The sequence below is a fragment of the Dermacentor silvarum genome, chromosome 2, assembly GCF_013339745.2.
Source record: "Dermacentor silvarum isolate Dsil-2018 chromosome 2, BIME_Dsil_1.4, whole genome shotgun sequence".
NCBI classification, from domain to species: Eukaryota; Metazoa; Arthropoda; class Arachnida; order Ixodida; family Ixodidae; genus Dermacentor; species Dermacentor silvarum.
The window spans coordinates 262,462,696-262,484,828 of record NC_051155.1 but is presented as its reverse complement, the minus strand read 5'-3'; the positions used below and the strand labels follow the sequence as shown (position 1 = coordinate 262,484,828).

Below are 22,133 nucleotides of genomic sequence, written 5' to 3'. Positions count from 1 at the left end.
AAGTCGGGACGGCCACATGTCCCGACTTTTGTGCTCTACTGGATAACAATAAATAGACCACATTTCAATTTTGTGATGCCTGCCAGCTCGCTTGCACATTGTTCTTTTTTTGCCTTCTGTTGCATGTGACACATGCAACAGAACACAAAAACACATGTGTTGCACGAACAGATTGGTGGCTTCTGGGCTGACGGGGTCGATCGTCGCAGCAACAGCTTCCCATTTTTCCAAATATTTTTTTTCTGACGCGCTCTGCGGCGTTTTTGCTATAATGACACGCTCTACACAACGCGACAATTTTTTAACGCTAATCTAATTATATTTGCGACTGATCTATATAAAGCTGCCCGAAAGCGCGTACAAAACGTTGAGTTAGGCTTAATTAAGAGATCAAGATGAACTGCTTCGTTATGCACAATGAAGCCAGATTATCGTTGTTTTATCCGCCAAGCGCGTCCTCTATAAACGACAGCTCGAAAGCTATCCTCTGAAGATTGCAAGATTGGTATAGCGTCCCACACTGCAACAGCACCACTTGCAACAACGGGGACGAGTCAAGAGAACACCTTACATGTGTGCACACTTCCAACCGAGTTTATTACGGATACATTAAAGCATCGTACACACGCCACAACGTCAGTCCTGCAATCCGCACCGGTGGGCGCGCAGTAACACGTGATCAGACTGATAATTGCAATCTGATGGCTGGGTAAAAGAAACGTTCACAGTGGCAGATCCCTTCGAAATAGGCCGCTTCCTGATCGCATCACGCAATAAAAGCGTATAGCTAGAACGTACGCGCGTAGCCACATATTTTAAACGCCTCGGCTATACTTCACCGGTTACCGTTTCCCCGAGTTTGCGAAGGCATCTTTGTGTCAAAGATCTGTCAGTGCACAGTGCTATCGCACTACGGATCGAAAGCTATCTACACTCTACGACCCTCTAAAGCAATCTGAAACCATGCACTCCCATACGCCATGTTTAAACTGCGCATGCGTAAATGTGCGGCGAGAGCGAACAACGCAGTCAGGCTACGCGGACAGGCCCACGCATTTCTTTAAGCTTTAGTACGGGACTATAAGCCCGCTTCATTGTGCATAACGAATAAGCCACGCTATCGCACTTTGCTCCCGCGTAACAACCTCCAAACGCGGCTCGAAAGCTATCTAGCTTTCACGAGGCTGCAGCGCCGGAAAAACACCAGTCATTTCAAAGCATAGTTAATTCCCCCTTTGTTTCATTGGTGGCTTCACGTCGTTGGGACTAACAATATAAATCGAACCTTTCCGTTCCTTCTCTCGTTCACATAACCTGACCAGATATTTGGCCGCAAGCTAAGAAGCCTGCGCAACGACAGAAGGACACCAACAGACTATATTAACCTGCCGTATTCCTGGCCAATCCTCCACAGCTGTTATGATGCGACTGAAGCTGCCGGGGTGACGAGCACAACAGATATACCTTGTGTACCATGTAATGTGTTATCCAAGCTACTAAAAAAAAAAATCGAAAACACAGTGCAACATACAATGATAAGACGTATGGTGTTCGGTCCTCAGAGGACTGACGACCGAACACCATAGTTTATTAAAATCGTACCTTGCACCATGTATTTTTCAAATATATATATATATATATATATATATATATATATATATATTTTTTTTTTTTTCGTTGAACGGTTTGGCTATCGTTAGCTGGGACACCCTATGAATGCTTGTCGTTGTCATCTCTAGATCATACTCCATGTATGCATTTATGCTCCAAACGTATGTGCCTGTATGCACCGACTATAGCCTGTACATACGAACGTGGTATCTTAGAAAGGAGGCACGAAATGACATCTAGATCGAAGCAAAATCCAACACACGAGCATTTGGTTGACTTACTTGGTGGGCAAGTCCCCGACGTGTACACGCAAGCCGTCCGCCCGTCAACTGCCTTGGCTCCACGTCACGTCGTCCCGTCTCCGTAAGAAACAGTTGAAAGTCCACTTGAGCTATACTGTATAGCTCTTTGTAATATCGGCCAGTCAGACGTGGCGCATTGTAGTCTTCATTGCCGGCCCGTGATGAAGGTTCGAATTCACACTGAGCACCCTTATTAACCTTAACGTAGACACAAAATGCGCGAAGCGAGCATACACGCACTCGTGCGCGCGCTAATATAGTCTACAACTGCAAACAAGGACAGTTCCGCTCGTTATCCATGCGCCCAACTTTCCCCTGATTGGCTGTCGATTGTTCTCCTCCCCCCACTCCTCCCCCCGTCCACTTCGCCAACACCCTCTGACCCATGGGCTCGCTCCTCTGACTCACAGCCCCTCTCACGCCAACTATATCTTAGCCAGCAATGGCGACGCTGCCCTATTATCACCACTAACCTTACACATCCCTTACATCCGCTTAACCCCGCTATTCTAAGAGATAAAGAAAGAAAGATTCGGTGTTACTGATGTACAATCAAACGGGACACAAAAGAAACACAGACGCGACAAGATGTCTTAGACCTGCAACTGAAACTCGCCTAAAACATAGGGCTATACACTAGGCAGGAATCTTAACAAACGACATTACAACCGCGCATGCGTCTCATTCATCCTCTGACTAAGACACTCCATTTCTATCTTCGCGATGTGTACTATCAGAAGCAGTTGTTATCCCCTTCTTTTTTGACGCTGAGTGATTCGAAGGCTAGTCTGTTAGAGCCTGAGTGAAGCATGACCTATATTGACCACATGTGTTATCAAAAAGCACGACCACATGTGTTATCAAAAAATACTACACTGTCATTTTGTAGTTATCGGCGAGATAGACGTCCAGGCTATTGGTTCTACATGTGTACCCGGCGCGGTAGCGCCCAGTGGCTATGACGTTGAACTGCTGAGGTCGTGCGTTCGACCCCGGCTGCGGCGGCCGCATTCCGACGGGGGAAGAACGCAAGAAACGACCGTGTACTTGGATGCAGCTGCACGTTAAAGAACCACAAGTTCAGTAATGTAGAAAGTTGGGCTAGTTGGTGATTGATCATCATACCGTATTGGCGGAGCAGTGCGCTGCTCCGCCAATACGGCATGAAGAACCACAAGTGGTCGCAATAAATCCGCAGTCCCCTACTGTATGCGGCATGCCTCATAATGATGTGGTTTCAGCACTTCATCATCATTATCATCATCATCATCAGCCTATATTTATGTCCACTGCAGGACGAAGGCCTCTCCCTGCGATCAAGATATACCCCTATCTTGCGCTCGCTGATTCCAACTTGCACCTGCGCGAATTTCCTAACTCCCTCACTCCACCTATAGTTTTCTGCCATCCTCGACTGCGCTTCCCTTCTCCTTGTATCCATTCTGTAACCTTAATGGTCCACCGGTTATCCATCCTTCTTCTTCTTTCTGGGGTTTTACGTGCCAAAACCAGTTATGATTATGAGGCACGCCGTAGTGGAGGGCTCCGGATTAATTTTGACCACCTGGGGTTCTTTAACGTGCACTACAACGCAAGCATACGGGCGTTTTTGCATCTCGCCTCCATCGAAATGCGGCCGCCGCGGCCGGGATTCGATCCCGCGACCTCGAGCTCAGCAGCGCAACGCCTTAGCTGACTGACGGTTATCCATCCAATACGCACCTAAAACCCCCTAACTTAATTACTTCTACATGTGCGCGCACCGTTGGCCTGTATCACCAATCCAGCACATCTCGTCTAACAAAAAGTTGAAAAAGTACAAGATGTGCAGATTGAACTGCGAGGTATTTGGAGGAACACATTTTAAATGTGTGTGTGTGTGTGTGTGTGTGTGTGAGGTGTGTGTGTGTGTGTGTGGTGTGTGTGTGTGGTGTGTGTGTGTGTGTGTGTGTGTGTGTGTGTGTGTGTGTGTGGTGTGTGTGTGTGTGTGTGTGTGTGTGGTGTGTGTGTGTGTGTGTGTGTGTGTGTGTGTGTGTGTGTGTGTGTGTGTGTGTGTGTGTGGGTGTGTGTGTGTGTGTGTGTGTGTGTGTTGTGTGTGTGTGTGTGTGTGTGTTTTACGTACCCGCACCGCGATATGATTATGAGGCACGCCGTAGTGGGGGAGGTCTCCGGATTAATTTTGACCACGTGGGATTCTTTATCGTGCACCTCATTGTGCGGTAGACGGACGCTTTTGCATTTCGGCCCCATCAGAATGCGACCGCCGCGGGATAGGCACAGGTCATCAGCACGTATACGCGGCCGGAGATATCTGGGGTGTCAATCGTCTCGCGATAATTACTGACATTATCGATGAGGTTCTTTTTTATCTTGACACACTGCGACCCTCTTAGCAAGATCATAAAAATTGAAAGATATAAAACAAAGCAGGGTTAGTTGGCGACTGACTCACGATTGATGGCTTTACGATTAAAGAGGACGCGAATCCATTATGAAATAAGTAGGCCAGGGGTATGCAATATTCGAAACTTTCGAGTAACTTATTGAATTGCGTCCAATTCGATTCTGTCTTCGAATCGAATAAATGAGAATGTTCTTCGAACACTTTTCGAATATTTCAAACCATCGACTGCACTCAAATAAACGTAAAATTGTAGTAAAAGTACGGTAAGTTTTCACACCCGCGATCATAGTATTGGCATAAAACATGAGAACGTGTGTAGTGGAGCAGGCTACGTCACTTAGGTAATCTAATTGGAGGCCACGCCAAGAGGAAAATGTTCTTTGCGATCCATACTGTGTCGCCTGCGTCCGCTATACAGTATGTGATCTACGTGTTGTGACCGCTAACTACACCAACTACGCAAGCAGGAAAATGAGGTAAACATTTGCAGAACGACACCAGTTTGGAGATATGCGCCATCAAACTCTCCGTAAAAATGCACTGTTGTTCCACTTACTTTTTTACCAAAATGCTGTTTTATACATTGAAGCACAAAAGTAACTGGAACGCCCATGTATTTCGTCCCACACTTTGGCAAATAATATCTCGAAACTGGTGTCATCCTGGAAATTCATTTCAACTGTATGCGCCTTGCAAGCTCACCGGCAACAATTCGTAAATTGCAATATGTGTCGTAAAGTAATTAACCAAGAATTAGTGAATTCTTGTTCATTAGTTGAATATGTGTTTCGATTTCTCGTGCTACTAATGTCCGCCTTTTCGAATAACCCAGCTCAACGGTAAGAATTATGCTACCTGCCACAGGCGAGTTCTAAAGATTCCGTAAACTTAAAAATGAACACCCTGTATACATAGGTTCAATCGCCTTCCAAACTTTCTTGAGAGCACGCATAGCGACTTTTTACACCCTGTGCATGTTTCTTCTTCCGCGCTTCAAAGTCCGCTTCTGTCACCAATTTCAATATGTTAGAAATTCGCGGCCTTGTTGGCACATGGTCGTCGCACTGCGGACAGCGCAAGGCGTCAACTTCCAAATGTTGGAAGCGCACTGTGTTGCCCTGTGTCCTTCTTATATGTCGGTGTTTCTTATATATGTTGGTCCTTAATTCTTATATGTCGGTACATTTACCCTGCGCTACGCAGTACGAAGTCAGCAATTTGTTCCGAGCGTGCCATGGAAATGCGAAGGCGAGCGCGCTTGTCTGATTCCATACCCCTCCTCCTCTCCCCCCCCCCTCCCCCCGCCCCACCCCCGCACTATGTCAGATAAGCGTTTCTGCGCAGTGCGGCTGGCCTGTGCACTCCGATCCATGACGTCATGCTACCTGGTCCGACTTGCAAAGAACCTAACGGAGATGCTCCCCGATTTACGCCACGCGACCAGCAACGCGCCTGTTGTCGACGCCGTCGGCGTTTTGCCCGCGTTCGCTCAAAATGCGTGCGGCGTTGGTATGTCTGTGATGATGATGATAAGCGTTTCTGCACCTGTGATAAATAGGCACTTGGTGCTAAACGTCGCCTCCCTTCCCTCCCCCTCCCCCACGGCTTCTCGCGCGTCGGAAGAAGGTGTTCTTCTTCTTTCTGGGGTTTTACGTGCCAAACCGATTATGAGGCACGCCGCATCGGAATATTTTTGACCACTGGGGTCTTTAACGTGCTACACGCAAGCACACGTTTTTGCTGCCTCCATCGAAATGCGGCCGCCGCGGCCGGGATTCTTGCATCTCGTGCTCAAGACGCCTTACTGACTAGCCACCTCGGCGGAGAGGTGCGTTTGCTCCCATATATGGTGATTGTAAAGGAGAAAAGAGACGCCTATTTACTTAAGCCACGGCGACGCGCGTTTGTTCTCCGCCGTGCGTTTCCCCGTGAAAGACGCGACCTGCCGTCATGCTACCTGGTCCGACTTGCAAAGAACCTAACGGAGATGCTCCCCGATTTACGCCACGGCGATTTTGACGTCACCGCTTTCGTCACGCGAGCATTGGCAGTGGAAATTTCAGGCGTAGCAGGATGACGTCATAAAACAGAGTGCACAGGCCTTGTGCTATCTGGGTGGTGTTGCAACAGCGCGTTGCATCGGTCCTCACCGCGCTCCTCCTGCGGCACCGCCATAAAAGGGAAAAAAAAAAAAAAAAAAAAAAAAGAAACGATAAAAAACAACAACGAGGCCAAAGTTGACTTCTAGACGCGAATTTCCTTATCTATAGCCTCCGAGATCTGGAGGCACGCGGACATGGTTCATCCTGGAGTCCAGAAGCGAGCCGGTGCTCTAGGTCTAACCGTTCGTAGAAGGAGACAGCGTGAGGGATAGGATAGCAAGACACTAGCTTTCCTTCGCCACATTATGGTGGTTAAGCATGCTGCTCATTCCTGGCGCTTTGCCGTGGGGTGAGTGCCGGTCTAGTGAGGGAAAGGGGCGAGCATGGGAAGGAGAGGGGTTGCAGTAATTGATGGCGCAGAAGGAAAGGGAAATGGGGAGGATCAGTGCCCGGTCACGAAACGAGATGCCTTTTTCTCTCCGGTAACCACTTCCTCTCTCTCTCTCACCGCGTGCTGAGGGCAACCAAGCAACCGGCGACGAATGACCATTCATCGAATCCCGTGATTCGATGCCCCCGTGGCGTCGTTGTCACGTGGCTTCTCTGGACAACGTACAGTGTCGGCTTTGGGGTGGCAGTCGCGTTTCGTTCGCGCACGGCTGTTGCTGCATTCCGGTCAACAGGATGACTTTGTGAGATTGGCCAATGCATCATGACACATTCGCCTTCGGCCTCACTGGAACGCAGACGACCGCCTGTTGCACCTGTTGCATCAAGTGCCGACTTCGTCCGGATGTTCTATCAGGTAAGCGTCGCAGGCGCAGCTAAACGGCCTATCTAGTAAGCTAGTGTCGAAATCAAACAATCCGAAAGTGACGAAGGAATCAAACACGGGCGCTGTTGCTCGCAACTAAACGTTTTATTACACTGAAGAGATGCATACGCACGTAAAAAAAGGCACGCGATGCATGCGAGGTATGCTAAGACTATTAGGTACGGTAGGCCTCGACTGGGTTTCCGTGTCATTAGGAATTGTTATTTCTAAACAGTACCTTGGTGTTCTGAAACAAGGCATCACAATGGCAACGTTTTGCACTGGTGCGGATTAGTTTAGCTGTGACTCGGTGGCTAGATTGCACTGCGTGAGGTCGCGGGTATAGAAAGGCGTTTTACAGCGGAGCTGTTATACCCCTGACACACGAGCACTCTAAAGTCCTCTAGGTAAGGGGACATCTACCGGAAAGACGTTCAAGCGCAGTGACACACGACAAAAGAGTATCTCCCTCCCCGCAAAGTTCTTTTGCGGGAAAGAAGATCGGGCATCTACTTTTCATCACTAGAAGGAAACCTGTTACGAAACTACGGTGCCCCGTAAGCATTTTTTTAACCTTGGAAAATGTTAAAATATTTAGCTGTAATGCGATTTGTCGAACAGTGAAGATTTACTGTACCTATATTCTGAAACGCTAGCATAATGTCGCTAGCGCCGCCATGTTGAATTCCGAATATGCGCCATCAAAAATGGGGAAAACAATGTTTTTAGGTTCTACAATCACTAAATGTAATCTACATGCGCAGCTTTTTGTAAATGTTTTCTCTCTTGCTGCTTTACCAAGCAGCGTTTTTTTTTTCTTTTCGGCGTTCATCTGAGGAACCACCTGTAAACCTGCTGCTAGAAAAGAACGAGTTATGTCTTTAATTATTGACCCTTTTCGCGGAGCAGTTTGCTCTAAAGGAACGAGATGGCGCTTTCGGCGGCGCGCCATACGTTGCCTCAGCGAATGCGCACGAATACGAAACTATTACTGCGTCTACCCTCCTACTGTGCGAACAGCTGTCGAAAATGCAACTGGGTGTGCGCTAATGCACTGTGCCCAATTCATACTTCAAAATGTGTAACGATAAAGGGAAGACGTGTGCGGTAGTTCGCTGCAAAAATAGTGATTCACATATTAATGAATGGAATCAACCTGTGTCGCAGCTGCTGCATAAGGACTGCCTGTGTTGGCGCCCTTCGCGATGCACGGCTTTCCTCAAGGATAAAGAAATATAATTCATCCACCTGCGTTGTATAGCTAACCTCCAAAGAAAGGACTTCAATTCCGGAACGTCGGCATTTGGGAGTGAGTACCGCTCGTTACAAAATGAAGTAGTGCCACTTACTGGCATTGTAAGTTTCCCGCACGGTATCTACACACATCCACCCTTACTCGCACAAAAACTTACGCCCACCCTATCGCCAAAGTGTGAGTGAATAGGCGCACACTTGAATCAATGTGCCGAAGCATGAGTGACGGCGACTACACCGACAAGACACGAATGTTGGAAGCTGAACGTTTCGTGACCGTCCACAGAGTAAACGAGGGACTAGCGTTAATATGTCTTTAATACGAGCTACCGCAAAGTACCGAACATATAAATTCCAAGTTTTGTGCACAGCAAAAACAAATTTATCGCAGCAGAGCATACCCGCGAGTGATTACGCTGAAAATAAACAATCAGATAGTGGCGAACTTTACTGAGTCAGAAATATGCGAAGCCACTGGTTCAAAATGTTTGCCAAATAAAGAACGCAGAGCACACTGATCCCGATTTAATTCATAAGCAGAAAGTTTGCGCAGCTTGTAATACATTTCTAACCCCGCTTTTAGTACAAGCACCGTATACGCTGCTCACGCCGTTTGGACAAGGCGTAATGAGTTCTGAAAGCACTTACATGTCCTTTAAAGCTGGGGCCAAAGCTTCGTGTCGTGCAAGCAGTCACCGTCTACGAAGCGCGTTGAAACAGATGTTTGCTGCGCCGCGCCGGCGTCACGCGTTTGCATTGTAAATGCGGAGGCAACGGAGGCGGCTGAGGCAAGCAATGGACGCGTCCCCACGTGATAAAACATGGCAGCGCCCACGGGAGCGCCGCGAAAAGGGTCAATAGATCGGCAAGCTTGAAACCGGTGATTTCCACCCTTTTCATCCAGCATGTCCGGTATTCCAGTGTCATTTGCGGATTACTGTGTTTGCGGTGGTGTAAACGTGATATGTGATGATGATTTATTGGCATCCCCTTTGAAATGAGATGGTGACAAATAGTCACCTAGCCTGCTTGAGTAAATCAGGTGCGGTTTTTATGCTTTTCATTCTAACATTATTGTACACATCTGCTTATTATTTTTTCACTTCCTCAAAACTTCTGTATCTACCTTGTGCCACTTGAAATCGAAGCGTTTGTGCAAGGTGTACGCTACCTATGGGTCTCACTGGATGAATCCCTTCGCATTCCATTAGGATGTGCTGAGTGGTCTTTGGATTTTTTCTGCGGTGTAGACATGACTCTTCTTGACGCGAATATTTGCTCCGGTACGTTTTTGTCCTTAAGCAACCAGCTCGAGCCTCAAATAGCAAAGCACTGCCCTTTGTGTTATCGTACAGATTTTTCCTTCCAATTTCCTTCTTCCCATTCTTGTAAATCTCCATGGTAATTTTTGTTTCCATTCTTTGCATCCAATTCACTGTCCCTTTTTCTTACTTCCTTTTTCTTGTAAATCTCCATGGTAATTTTTTGTTTCCATTCTTTGCATCCAATTCACTGTCCCTTTTTCTTACTTCCTTTTTGGTGACTCCTGGTTGTCTATTCACACTTTCAATTGCCCTGCACTTGGTTGCCAACTTTCTGGGCCTCTTGCTCCATTCTGTGTCCACGCTTTTCAGGTACAGATACGTGTGCACTTTAGCCACTCATTTGTTTTCATCCATGCTCCTCAGTCTTTCCTCAAAACTAATTTTGCTCTGCGCTTCTCTGACTTTTTGAAAGAGGCCCAGCCCATGTTACCTTGCACTGCCTCATCTGTGATGTTACCATGGGCTCCCAAAGCCGACCTACCTATCTTTGGTTCCAACCAACTTCCAACCCCGAAAAGATATCCGATTTTAAGCACAGAATTGCATTTGCGAACGTTAGCGCTGATACCATTACTCCTTTCCTAATTTTACTCACCACCTCATGTTTATTGTGACCCCCAAAGTGCTCTGTTTAATTGTTGTATATTCGTTATTGGAAATGCAGTCAAACCTTGATTTAACGAAATTCGCGATGTAACGAACTATTTTTATTCCCCCCCTCTTTAGGTAATAAACCTTATTTTTGTCCGGCAAGTTAATAGGGTGGGCTTCACGCTGCCTAGGCGTCTATTGAATTAACGAAACCTCGATATAACGAAATTGTCAATATAACAAAGTTTGCGCTGCAAGTACAACTTGGCTATATCGTGGTTTGACTGTATTTGAATATTTGCACACCGTTATTATAGACGCCATACACTATCCTACCTAGTTCCTTGTGCAGTTCCCACCAAGAAACAGGTTCGCCGCTACCAGCAACTCCTGATGTTCCTCTTGTACGAGCACCTGTACATCGAGTCAGTTACCTTGAGCAGGGCGTTCACTTCAGGCCACGACCTGTCTTTCTTCGACGCGCTGCGTGGCAACGGAAACGTTCGCCAGTTGGCTGTGCTAGGCACAAAGTCTAAGCTCTGGGGACTCTGTGGCTGCCGCCGACACCTCACCGATGCCTTGAGTGGTCTGCCGAAGCTGCGGGAGCTGTGCATCTCGGAGGCAAGGGTTTCTCAAAAAAAAAAAAAAAAAGACGTGTATGTTTAGGTCGGCAGCACGACAAGTTTGTTTTACAAGCAAGAGCTCTCCCGCTATTTTTGTATGTCTGTATGTGCTGCTGGTGTGTTTATGTGATCGCTGTGTATATTAGAATTACCATTCAGCAACATGCCGGGCAATCAGGCAGGCTAACATCTCATCATTCGAGCTTGTGCCTCTCCGTCTCTCAAGTGTAATGGTACTCAAATAGCGTCATTTGCCTCCCATAACTCGATTGCAACGTTTCTTTAACATCTTGCGTGTTAATGACGGCATTGACATTTCCATGTCTGAGACATCATCTTAAAGCTAGTACTATATACACTGCATAGGTTCTCAAAGTGGGTTCCGCGGAACCCAGAGGTTCCGCAGGCCCCTCCTCGGGGTTCTGCAAGCCACTGATGAATATTCCTTGGTTCCGCGCTCGCCAAGTCCGAATCGCCATAGTCATCATAGTCATCAGCGGAAATCGTACGTGACAGCAACGCCGTGACGCTTCGGGCCTAATTGCGCCTTTAAATCCTTTATTCTTGCGTTTATTGCGGCGCATAACACCGCGTTGGCGACTGGCCACGCACCTTCATAACTATGCAGTCGCCATCCATGATCGCGTCACCACACACCACGGTTTCGTCTGCAGCGGTTGCGGCTAACAGTAGTTTCGTTTTGACTCGGTGCACGCGTCGGCCGCCTGCCTTCAAAAACGTGTATTCGCCATCCACGATCACGGCGATAGCGACCACGGCTTCGTCCGCAGTTGTTGCAGCAAAGGGTAGTTTCATTTTGTCTTGGTGCGTGCATTGGCCGCCTGCCTTCAGAGCTACAAGGTTACCATCAATAGCGGCCGCGGTTTCGTCTGCAGCGGTTGCGGCAAACGGCAGTTTCGCTTTGATCTCAGTGCAAAGATTTTGATGAAGCGCACCGCCTACAACGCAATGGACGGACAATTTGTTGGCATCCAGCGCATTGGCGAAAGACTGTCAAGCAGAAACTCCCCCGGGGAGTTGTCTAACCCCCGTATTCAGAAATGCAACTTCGCTCCAAGTCCGTGCTTGACTTGAGTTAAGTGACGCCTATTGTGAACGTGCCGAAACAAACGCAATGAGTGTCCAAGGCATGTTCACGCCAGGCGTCCTTTAAATCAAGTCATGCATGGGCTTCAAGTTAAGTTGCATTTCTGAATACGGCGGTAAGTATGCGTAAGCTTTGTGCCACTTGCTCATCTCCACGTAGCCTGGTGTCATTATCAGTGTTGAAACACAATCGATCCGACCAGTACAAACGACAACGCTGCGGCGACACGAATTGGTGCGGACGGAGGTGCGAAGTGCATTGATAACGCAAGCAAAGTACTGCAGGTGCCGGCGCCATGCGCGCTGATGACGTTCCGATCATTATACGCCGTTATCACTCTTTAGCTCCTTGTCCATTCTTGCCGAACCATTATCAACCGTGATCGAAGGACTACGGCGGCGGCACGGACCGTTCAAACGTACTCTGGCACGGCCGCGCGTACCGTATCTTGAAAGCGATCTGCGAAGCGGCCAGACTGTGCCGACTGCTGCTAACTTCGCGCGTTGTGTTTTCGCCGTGTCGTCAGCGTTGAAGCGCCAGGTGGCACGAAGGTGAAGTCGCTCGCTGTAGCAGGCTCTACCTTGAAAGCGATCGTCTAACGAGAGACGTACGGACTGATGCGCGGACAGTTTTCTCGTTGGGTATGCATAGAAATGCAACATGCATATTGCGTGTTTCTTCTGGACGGTGCGCGCGGGCGCCTAGACGAAGAAGACGAACTGCTCTGGGCTCTCGAGCTATCGGCTGATCTGGCCAGCGCTGCAGCTATCTTTTGTAAATATACTTGTAAATAGTCTCCTGTACTTAATCCTTCGTTCGCGTAACGATATGATTAAAAAACAATAATAAAACCCGGCCGACCCCATGACCTGTGGGAATCGATGTTATGCGGAGTGGTGTGCGGGGAGTCTACCAAGTTAACGAAACAACCATGAGAAGACCCAGACGTAGGCGGCTCTTTCATCACCTGCATGACACGCATGTCATGGCATTCATGCCATGGCCTATCACTTATGTTTGTTTTACACTCCTGTCATACTATGCCAATTGGGGTACATACCAAGTTAACGAAACGACCATGAGAGCACCAAGACGTAGACGGACAGACAGACGGACGGACGGACGGACGGACGGAGAGAGAGAGAGAGAGAGAGAGAGACAGACAGACAGAGACACAGACAGACAGAGACACAGACAGACAGAGACACAGACAGACAGACACTGTTAAAATGGCAAATGTTCGCCAAGCAATGCTTCGCAGGCGATTTGACGTGTTTGATGGGACTGCAGACGCTTTGTCTTCGTCGCGCGGATTGGCGTTGCTCTACTGGAGCACAATTATCCATGAGGGAGAACTCCACTAGGGGCGTGGTTACGAGGGGAGAATACTGCCAGAATATCTTTGTTTTTATCAGAAAGGCGAAACTAATTTATTAAAAACAATCAACTCATGGGCTGAAACGGTGCAAAATTACAGTGAAGTGGGAGACCAGATACAGAAATATATAACGTTTCAGAGAAATAATCACAGCAGTGACACTCAAGTGTCCCTGTCCAACGCAGAGAACAGAAGGCGTTGTAACAAACGTTCGTGCTGCTAACTTGTAAAGCTCAGGGTTGCCATATTTTTTACTCGTGCCGCTAAGCCGCGACAAAGAAGTCGCTTGATTTCCGCTAAATCTTGCCTCAATATCGCTATACTTGACGCTATACTGAACTGAGTAAATTTTAAATGCTGTAGGTGATTTGAAATACTATAATGTGGGCTAACCTGGCCTAAAATATCTACCGAAGCACTTCATCTTTAACTATTGTGACCGAGGTTAGAAATAAGTTTACCGGCAGGGTCTACAGGACATTTAAGTTGCTAATACATCTACATAACATCGAGGTTACGAAGATGTTAATCCAGGCACTCCACCGGAAGCACCCCAGGCGTCGCCTTTTCATTTAACAGCGGAACTGTTGTTGGTTGACCTTGTGCCGCCGTGCTGCTTGACTTCACGCTGGTCACGTGACGTGGGAGTGAGAGGGGCGAGAGTGACAGGCAGATGCGCCGCGCCGATAAGTGGGCGAGCGATTCAAGCAGCCAATGAGCGTTTGCGAAAAGTATGTCAGTGATAGTCTCGGTGGGGAACACAGTAGGAACGCCGTCGCCCATGGACGCCGACGCGTCCCATCCCCCGCAAGTAGGGCCGGGCAGGTGAGCCAAGCGGCCGCTAAGGCACAGCCTCGCTGCTCGACCACCAGCAGTGAGTGGAAGGGTCGGAGATTTTTTTGTAACGGAGGGGTTCGCCTCATAGCTCTTATCAAAGCAGTTTCACAGTAGATTGCTTTAAGAGAAGGCAGTCGAAACTATGGACAGGCAAGTGTGCGTCAATATCCTCATCTAGGTTGACAGTTTTCAACTAGCACAAAAAGGACGGAGCACATGAAATGAGGTGTACACACGCACACGCATACACGATCGCTGCACTTATAATTGAATTGTTATTAGGAAATCAAGAGCTTCAATTGTCAACTTGACCAACTCACCCAATTTTGTATTTTGCGTCTAGTTTCGCTAACATGATGTCGTTTGCGTTCAGCAAAACCGACGCAACACTGTTTAGGGGGCAGGATCCTCTGTCAGGATATGTGCGTCTCTTTATTGCTTGGCTCCTCTCGAGTGTACGAAAAGTTAATAAATCAAATCAAACGAAGAGCACCGCTCCCCCACCCCACTAACATGCACACGCAAAAGAAAGACCCTTTATAGACATTTCTGGCTCTTGAGTCATTAAAATACATTAATAAAAAAAAATACGTTGGATTCCTGACACATGATACGAATGCTACGAAGTTGCCTTTGAGGCGCGGAATTCAAAAGAACGTACGGCGCTCACCATTCTCTCCACTGATTGCTGACTTCTTTTTTTTTTCACCAAATAGTTGTAAATCTATTTATTGGAGAAAGAAAGAGGCATCACCCGACTCAGATAATGTTTATTTTAACCTAACCTTCAACCTAAATCCGAGGGATAACTCCACGCTCTACAAAAATTGGTCATCGCCATATTATCACGTCGACTTCCACTTCAAGCCGTGATCTCTAATATCTCAAGTCACACATATTTGTGACACGATGCCTTGCGCGGTGTCATCTTTGGTAGCGACCGCCTGCGAGCTCCCTGGTTTAGCGTGGTCCGCCGAGCGTCGTCCGCCGAGCTCCCTGGTTTAGCGAGAGGTCCGAAGATGGCCGGGCCCTGGACACCGGGAGAGCGTTGCTCGCCCGGGCGCAGGATCACCACCACCTCCATGCACCTTTCCATCGGCCAGGTCTTGCGTATCGCAACTCCGCCTCGGCTGGTGTCCATTCGGGTGCGGGCGCTCCCCTTTGGACTGAACGTCGTGCTGGGTGACGTGTCCTGCGGGTGCATCGATGACGACCAGGACTGCAGCGACACGGAAGCCCGCAAACAGGAGGCCGATCACGCAGTGTATAGGGCTCGCGGTGCCGTCCTCAAGAGGCACGGTGTAGGTGTCCGTCATGAGCAGTGGCTGCCGGTCCCGATTCGAGGCCGCCCCAGTGGCGCGCGCGACGCGGTTGGTGGGGGGCCGCTGAGTCTTCGCCCGAGGAGCGTAATGTTTCGGCGGCGTGGATGGGGAACCGACCGTTACGAGTCTGCATTGGTCCATGTAACTGGCCGGCCAGCCGTGGTGGTGTCCATATGGCGCGCTCAATGGCAGGCGGGCCCGTACGCGCGATCCCACTTGGGTTAGACGGTGGCGGTTGGCGGTCGCCGGCAGCGGTCGATGGTGGCGACGTCGTGCTGGATGAAGCACTCGGGGGTGGTTGACTTGGTGGCCGCACTCGGTCGCCATAGCTTCTTCTTCTGCGTCTTCTTCTTGTGTCCAAACACTGACTCATAGCCACTACGTGGGATCGGCCAAAAAGGTGATGTTTATTTAGTGGAACAAACCTACAGTGGGTATGGATAGGCCACGAACCCGTGGTAATATGATCTAAAAAAAGCAGGTGGTTTAGCGTGTTTGATAGGAGTGATTGAGTGAGTGAGTGAGTAGTAGTAGTAGTAGTAGTAAACAACTTTATTTAGGTCCTGAGAAGCTAGGCAGTGGGGCCTGCTAGCCGTTGGCTAGTCCCATGTCGGAACAGAGAGGCCGTGCCTCTCCGCTCGTTCACGGGCCCTCTGGACAGCCAGGAGTTGGACGTCTTGTCTGGGATCTGTGATGGCCTTCGTCCAGTCTTCTTCTTGGTTAAAATCCTGTAACACAGGGCACTGCCAGAGCATGTGATTTAATGAGCAAAATTGAGTGCCACAATCTGGGCAGAAGTGATCGATGTCGGGGTGAAGTTTGTTCAGAAAGCCCCTAGAGGGGTAGGACCCCGTCTGGAGCATGCGGAGCGTGCTAGATTGTGATCTGTTGAGCTTATGATGGGGGGAGGGAAAACTCTGCCTATCCCCTCTGTAATGTGATGTGATTTCTTGAAAAGTAACTGGAGGATCACTGTGGAAGAGCTCTCCCGAACTCACCCGAGACACCATCCCGTTGCGGCATATGAAACCTCGCGCACGGTCGTGGGCTATCTCATTGGGGTTCAGGTGACCCGGTAATACGTCTGATCCCATGTGTGCTGGGAACCAGACTATGTGATGAATAGTGTCTGAGGGGGGTCTGCCGTTGATAATCTGGCTGCCTGTTTGGCTATCAATCCGATGCGAACGCTCTAATTGCCGCTCGGGAGTCCGTGTAACTGTAGTGCGTGTTGTATCAAGTAATGCGAGAGCTATAGCAACCTGCTCCGCCACGTCGACCAATGAGGTCTTTAGCGAAGCTGCCGAGAGGAGATCTCCCCTGTCATTGACTATAGCTACGGAAAACTTGTCGGAGCTCGTGTGTCGCGCCGCGTCAACAAAGGTCTCCGTTCCGGATAAGTTCTTTAGGAAAGCCCTAGCCCTTGCCAATCTTCGACCTTTATTGTGTTGTGGGTGACGTTTTGGAAAAGGGTCTACAATAAAGGAATTCATCGTTTGATTATCAAGTTGCGTGGTTTCTCCCTGATTAAAACTAGGACGGAGGCCTGCCGCATCCAACAGTCTTCTGCCTGCTTTGGAGTTCGATAATCTAATAATTTGTGCTGATCTTGGGCGCTTCAATTAACTCCGAAGTGGTGTTGTGTACTCCCAACTTCATGAGTTTTCTCTGTGCTGTCCTTTTGTACAGTTGCGTCTTGGGTTTTATTTGAATATTTTGCGCAGATGAAAAGACTTCTTGTTTTAGTAGAGTGGGCTCTGCTTCCCCATTGGACCACTAGAGCAATGAAGCAAACTAGGGTCGTCGGATTCGGTGACCTTCGGCCTTGCTCGTGTTGGCTTTTCCAGTGAAGCTGGCACACTTTCGTGGTAAAAAGGGCGCGGCGCCATCTCATGCCATAGCGGAGGGAAGAGTGGGCGAATTCATGAAAGCGGTAGCATGGGCATTCGCGCAGGCCAGCCAAGTATCAACTAAACTGAGCGGAGCTCACTGGCCCGGCTAATGAACCACCTGGTCGACTTAATTTTCCTGCTGCTGCACTTGGAATATTAATTTAATTATGGGGTTTTACGTGCCAAAACCACGATCTGATTATGAGGCACGCCGTGGTGGGGGGACTCCGGAAATTTTGACCACCTGGGGTTCTTTAAACGTGCACCTAATCTAAGACAGTATTCATGTGAAATGCATCACACGTAAAATATAGCCTAGCGTGCTATAAAAAAAAATACAAACAAAGCCTTATAATATCCAGTAGAGGGGAAACCTGTTTTCGTGCGCTGTCAGTGCCTATATTCGCAGGGCCGCAGCACAGTGAGAAACAAAGTTTTAAAAAATTCGTTGAACCCTCTCAGAGGAATTAGTCAGAACACGAAAATAAAACTTACATTCTAAGAAGCAGTGGCAGCTTAACTGCCCATTCACAAATACAAGTGTACAAATGTGCACATCCTTTAATTACAGTTTCGTTCGGAGGACGAAGCAATGACGCCGGTAGCAAGCACCTCGGAGGTATCCGACGCGACGGTGAGTGCGCATGTGGCGAAACTGCGTCGTCCGTCGACGCGTGTTCGGCGAGCGCGCTTATCGAGTTTACAGCTGAGGGCAAGGATGCGGTGAAAAGCGAGTGAACCTGGCGGGGCGGGCGCGCAGTTTCCCTCCGCCCTTTCCTTTCCAACAGCTCTTCTCGACTTCCTCCCCCATCCGTGTTGTCCTACCATTCTTCGACAGTCTCCCTTTCAGCTCCCACTGCCTCACATTACTGTATAAGCTCCCTGTAGCTCCCTAAAGGCAGCCTATACAGTAACTCTACACAGAACGGCAAAGTAGCACCACCTCGCCGTAATGCCAGGAAACTTGCATGATGATGATCGCCTGACGCATGTACATAAGATTTCCGATGGTGCTCGGCAGAGAACATTTTCGTGTTAAAAAAATATATTGCTATGTTAGTGGAACTACTACTTAGCTATGAAAATGGGTATCACTAGCGTTACTTGGTTTCTTTCCTTTATTATACTCCAGACAAAAAGCAAGTTATGAGTGTCTATAATTTCATTTATCCATATATTGCTTTCCTGTCCAGTTAATTCTAAAATCTTATCTGCTTCCTTTAATTAATGAGCCAGAATAGTTGTGGGCCTACTGCAGCCTTATGTGCACTCAAGTGGTCCGGAAAAAGTTTCTTCGAAACATTAAATTTCAATGCACAGCATCATGGAACTTCATGTAAGCCTAATACAACCAAAAAATATTATTGTCCTGGTGGAGCATAAGTGCTGGCAAATGTGAGCCTTTAGCTGCTTACACACTTCAAACTTTGTTACAGAGTGCTATATCAGTCCAGCAGAAACAGTTTGTTGTGACTGGGCTTTAAACTGGCGAACCCCCTCTCCCCCTCCCCAATACAGAAACAGCCCTGTGGAACCAGGGCAGTAGTTCAAGTTTTTGTTCCTGCACACTGCTATGCAATGCCCACACAGCTCAAGGCCTTCGATTCAAGTCTCCCTTCTTGAATTTCCTTATGACAAGTGCTAAACCCATCTTTACCGGACTCTGAGTCATCCTGGAAAGCTACAGCAGAGTCCTGCAACATGTCTCTCTGGGTTACGCTTGAAAGTGTATCTTCTCCTCCAAGCCCATCAGACAAATAGCACACTCGCTACGTAAACTAGTGACAAAAGATGTATTCCTAGACTCAGCAGAACTGTTCTTATCACTTATTCCAATTAGTCTGCCCTTTTACTGGGTTTAATGCTGCAAGTTATGTCATAAGATACTGCAACTATTGCAAGCAAAATTGTTGAAGCTTTTTTCTATCGCAGCTTTGGTGGGCATACTCAAGAAGGCCACCACAGTGTTTGGCTCCTTTGCTGTCGTCCACATCTTAACAGTGCTAAATATTTGTAATGCATATAGCTTCTATGGCACTCAGAAGTTACGTATGATTACACTATGAAGGATGACAAATAAAAATAGTCATGATGCAAATGCAAGGTTTTGCACTAGAGTCAATTCACAGCTCATTAGTAAACTGTATCTTTTTTTTTTCTGCCCATGTTTTGGCAACGCTTACCATACAGCACTTAATACAACACATATACATTTTAGTACTCACCAGACAGACCAGACTCATTACCACATAATAAATATGTTGCAACCACACTATCATGAGGTCATGCACTTGGTTTAGATCAAATTGCTGATAAAGCCTCAGTTGAAGCAACAGCAGCATCAGTGATATTAACAAACACCTAGATTAAGAATGTTGTGGATTTCAGAAGCACAAGTAGTCAACTTTATCCTGACATATGAGGGCAGATTTCTCCATGTGCACAATGCTTTCCTGTTCGTAAGTGAGGCTAGCCGGCTACAGCTCAGACTCCCTCTTGCTCTACGTACAAATCAAACAATCAAACAGGTGAACAGAAACAACTAGCTGTTAAGTGGGTAAAAAAAAAAGGCGTCTAGAAGGTTGGTGCGAAACTTGGTTAACCCACACAAAACAGTTTCATTTGCAGTCCAAGTCCATTGATACATAAGTCACAAGATTTCAATAAATTATCATGAAGTTCACAGAACAGGGGTCGCATTCACTGGTAGATGCAAGAACATACGAAAATATTATGGCCTGAAGACATCCGAACGCAGCATTTTTACCATCAACAGCACATGTTAGCACGAAAAAGCAGTAAAGGTCACTCATGATATGTATACAGTTACGCAGCGTCCTTGAACTCCTCAAGCACACTGAAGTGCATTTCCAACGATGGAAGGTCATCTTCATGGTAGATTTTTCGTGTCACATCAACCCCCAGTTTTTCAGAGTCTCTCTAAACACTTTCTCTTCTTTGCCTATCCAGGGCCTTGAGCTGCACAGCACTTGGTATGGTGTCACATGGATATACACTTTGATATCGCACGGTCGAAACGATTTCAAGATAACCTCCTTGGTTACCCACGTATTAGATCCACCGGAGTGGCCGCCATCCAACCAGTACATCGCTTTTATTCTACGGACGAGCGCAATGACATCATCATCAGGCTGGACCTCTAGTGCTTTGATGGCATAGAGAAACTGGTTGAGTACAATACAACCTTTGCTGAATCCAATTAGCACCAGTGGAAGCTCCAGTACGCCTGTGGCAATAGGGCCATACCTTGCCTTGTTTGTTTTGTCCCTCAGCCTTGAGGACAAGCTGTTGAGAAGAGCAAGTAGGTGCTCCAATGCTGTAATGCTGAATTCATGAGTTGGTGCCCCCATGTCGTTGCCCTCAACAAAGTTGTCATAGCAGCTGAATGTGAGGTACTGAAGCCTGTTTGGCCTTACAACGATGCAGTGGGCACTGGGAAAGTGCTTTGCCATTAATGTGGCCATGTTGTCAAGGTTCCACTGGACGTATCGCCTGTTATCACGATGCTTCATCATCGCCTCTGGGAAGTCCTGCAGGTATGTTTAGAAGGCACATTATGCAAATGATTCAATTACGAAATGCTACACTAGGAAATGACTACACGATACTACTGGTTTTACGTTTCTGGCTAAATATACTCCATTGAAATTAAAAATAGGCGTCAGCGCCAACAACTCCTAATGTCAAGGCGATGCAGCGACCCCACACTGAGCTGGGACACGGTTCTCATTGTGAAGGGTTCTGCTGACGCTTCAGGATTCTTCCGGCCCCGATTCATTACAGGCAGCTTACACTAGATGAACGTCTTGGACTATTGGACGCGAGTTTCGTAAGCTCACACGCACGCTCGATCACACTATAACGCAACTTCAGGTCATCGTAAAATTGGATGCAATTTTGTACACTCTGAAATAGGTTCGCCTAGATCACTAGAAAGCTAGCGACAACCGCACAACGTACCGCCGAAAAGTGGGTCAGGCTTCACACATGTGCAAGTCAGTAAAAAATGCACTGAAAGACGCAAAAGTGCAAAGTAAATGAAACGCCAGTATCGCTGCATTACAAACTTTACCTGTATGTCGCCGCCAAAGAAAACCACAACTTGATTTCCGTCTCCCGCCTTCTCTGGTGACCTTAGTACCAGATCATTAAACTTCCCCGTCGAGCCTTCTACTTTTTGAAACCTTTCAGAGGTAGATCGTTCGCAAGTGTCCGTTGTTCCCGACATAGTAAGGGCGCTAAACGATTGGAAAGGGACTTGCTGAATAAACTGGCCAGCAGCCACAGTGAACGTGTGCTCATATCAAAACTTTGAACCAATGACCAGCGACTGCGCTTTACTTAAGTTACATCCCTACGCTGGCCATCTAAAGATATCACGAGAAGTGTCGGCTCTATACTTTTAAGCCAGTCCATCAAAGCGGTTCGGGAGGGCAAGAGCAGGCTAACTATTTCTTCGTATTACGCCGAACCAGCTGAATACGGACATGTAGATGAACACACGCACATGGGTGCTTCCATTTTAGAAGACTGGTCACGATGGCGATGG

The 22,133-nt window shown here is 47.8% G+C and overlaps 1 protein-coding gene across 1 annotated transcript; it reads right to left on the bottom strand.

The window, feature by feature from the left end:
* Window positions 1–19,872: 19,872 nt before the first annotated feature.
* Window positions 19,873–22,102, bottom strand: LOC119443196 (mitochondrial protein C2orf69-like). The gene is given in 3 exon segments (XM_037708359.2): window positions 19,873–20,493; window positions 20,496–21,114; window positions 21,657–22,102. Coding segments are annotated over 3 exon segments (879 nt in total). The 5' UTR covers window positions 21,813–22,102; the 3' UTR covers window positions 19,873–20,389.
* Window positions 22,103–22,133: the final 31 nt, after the last annotated feature.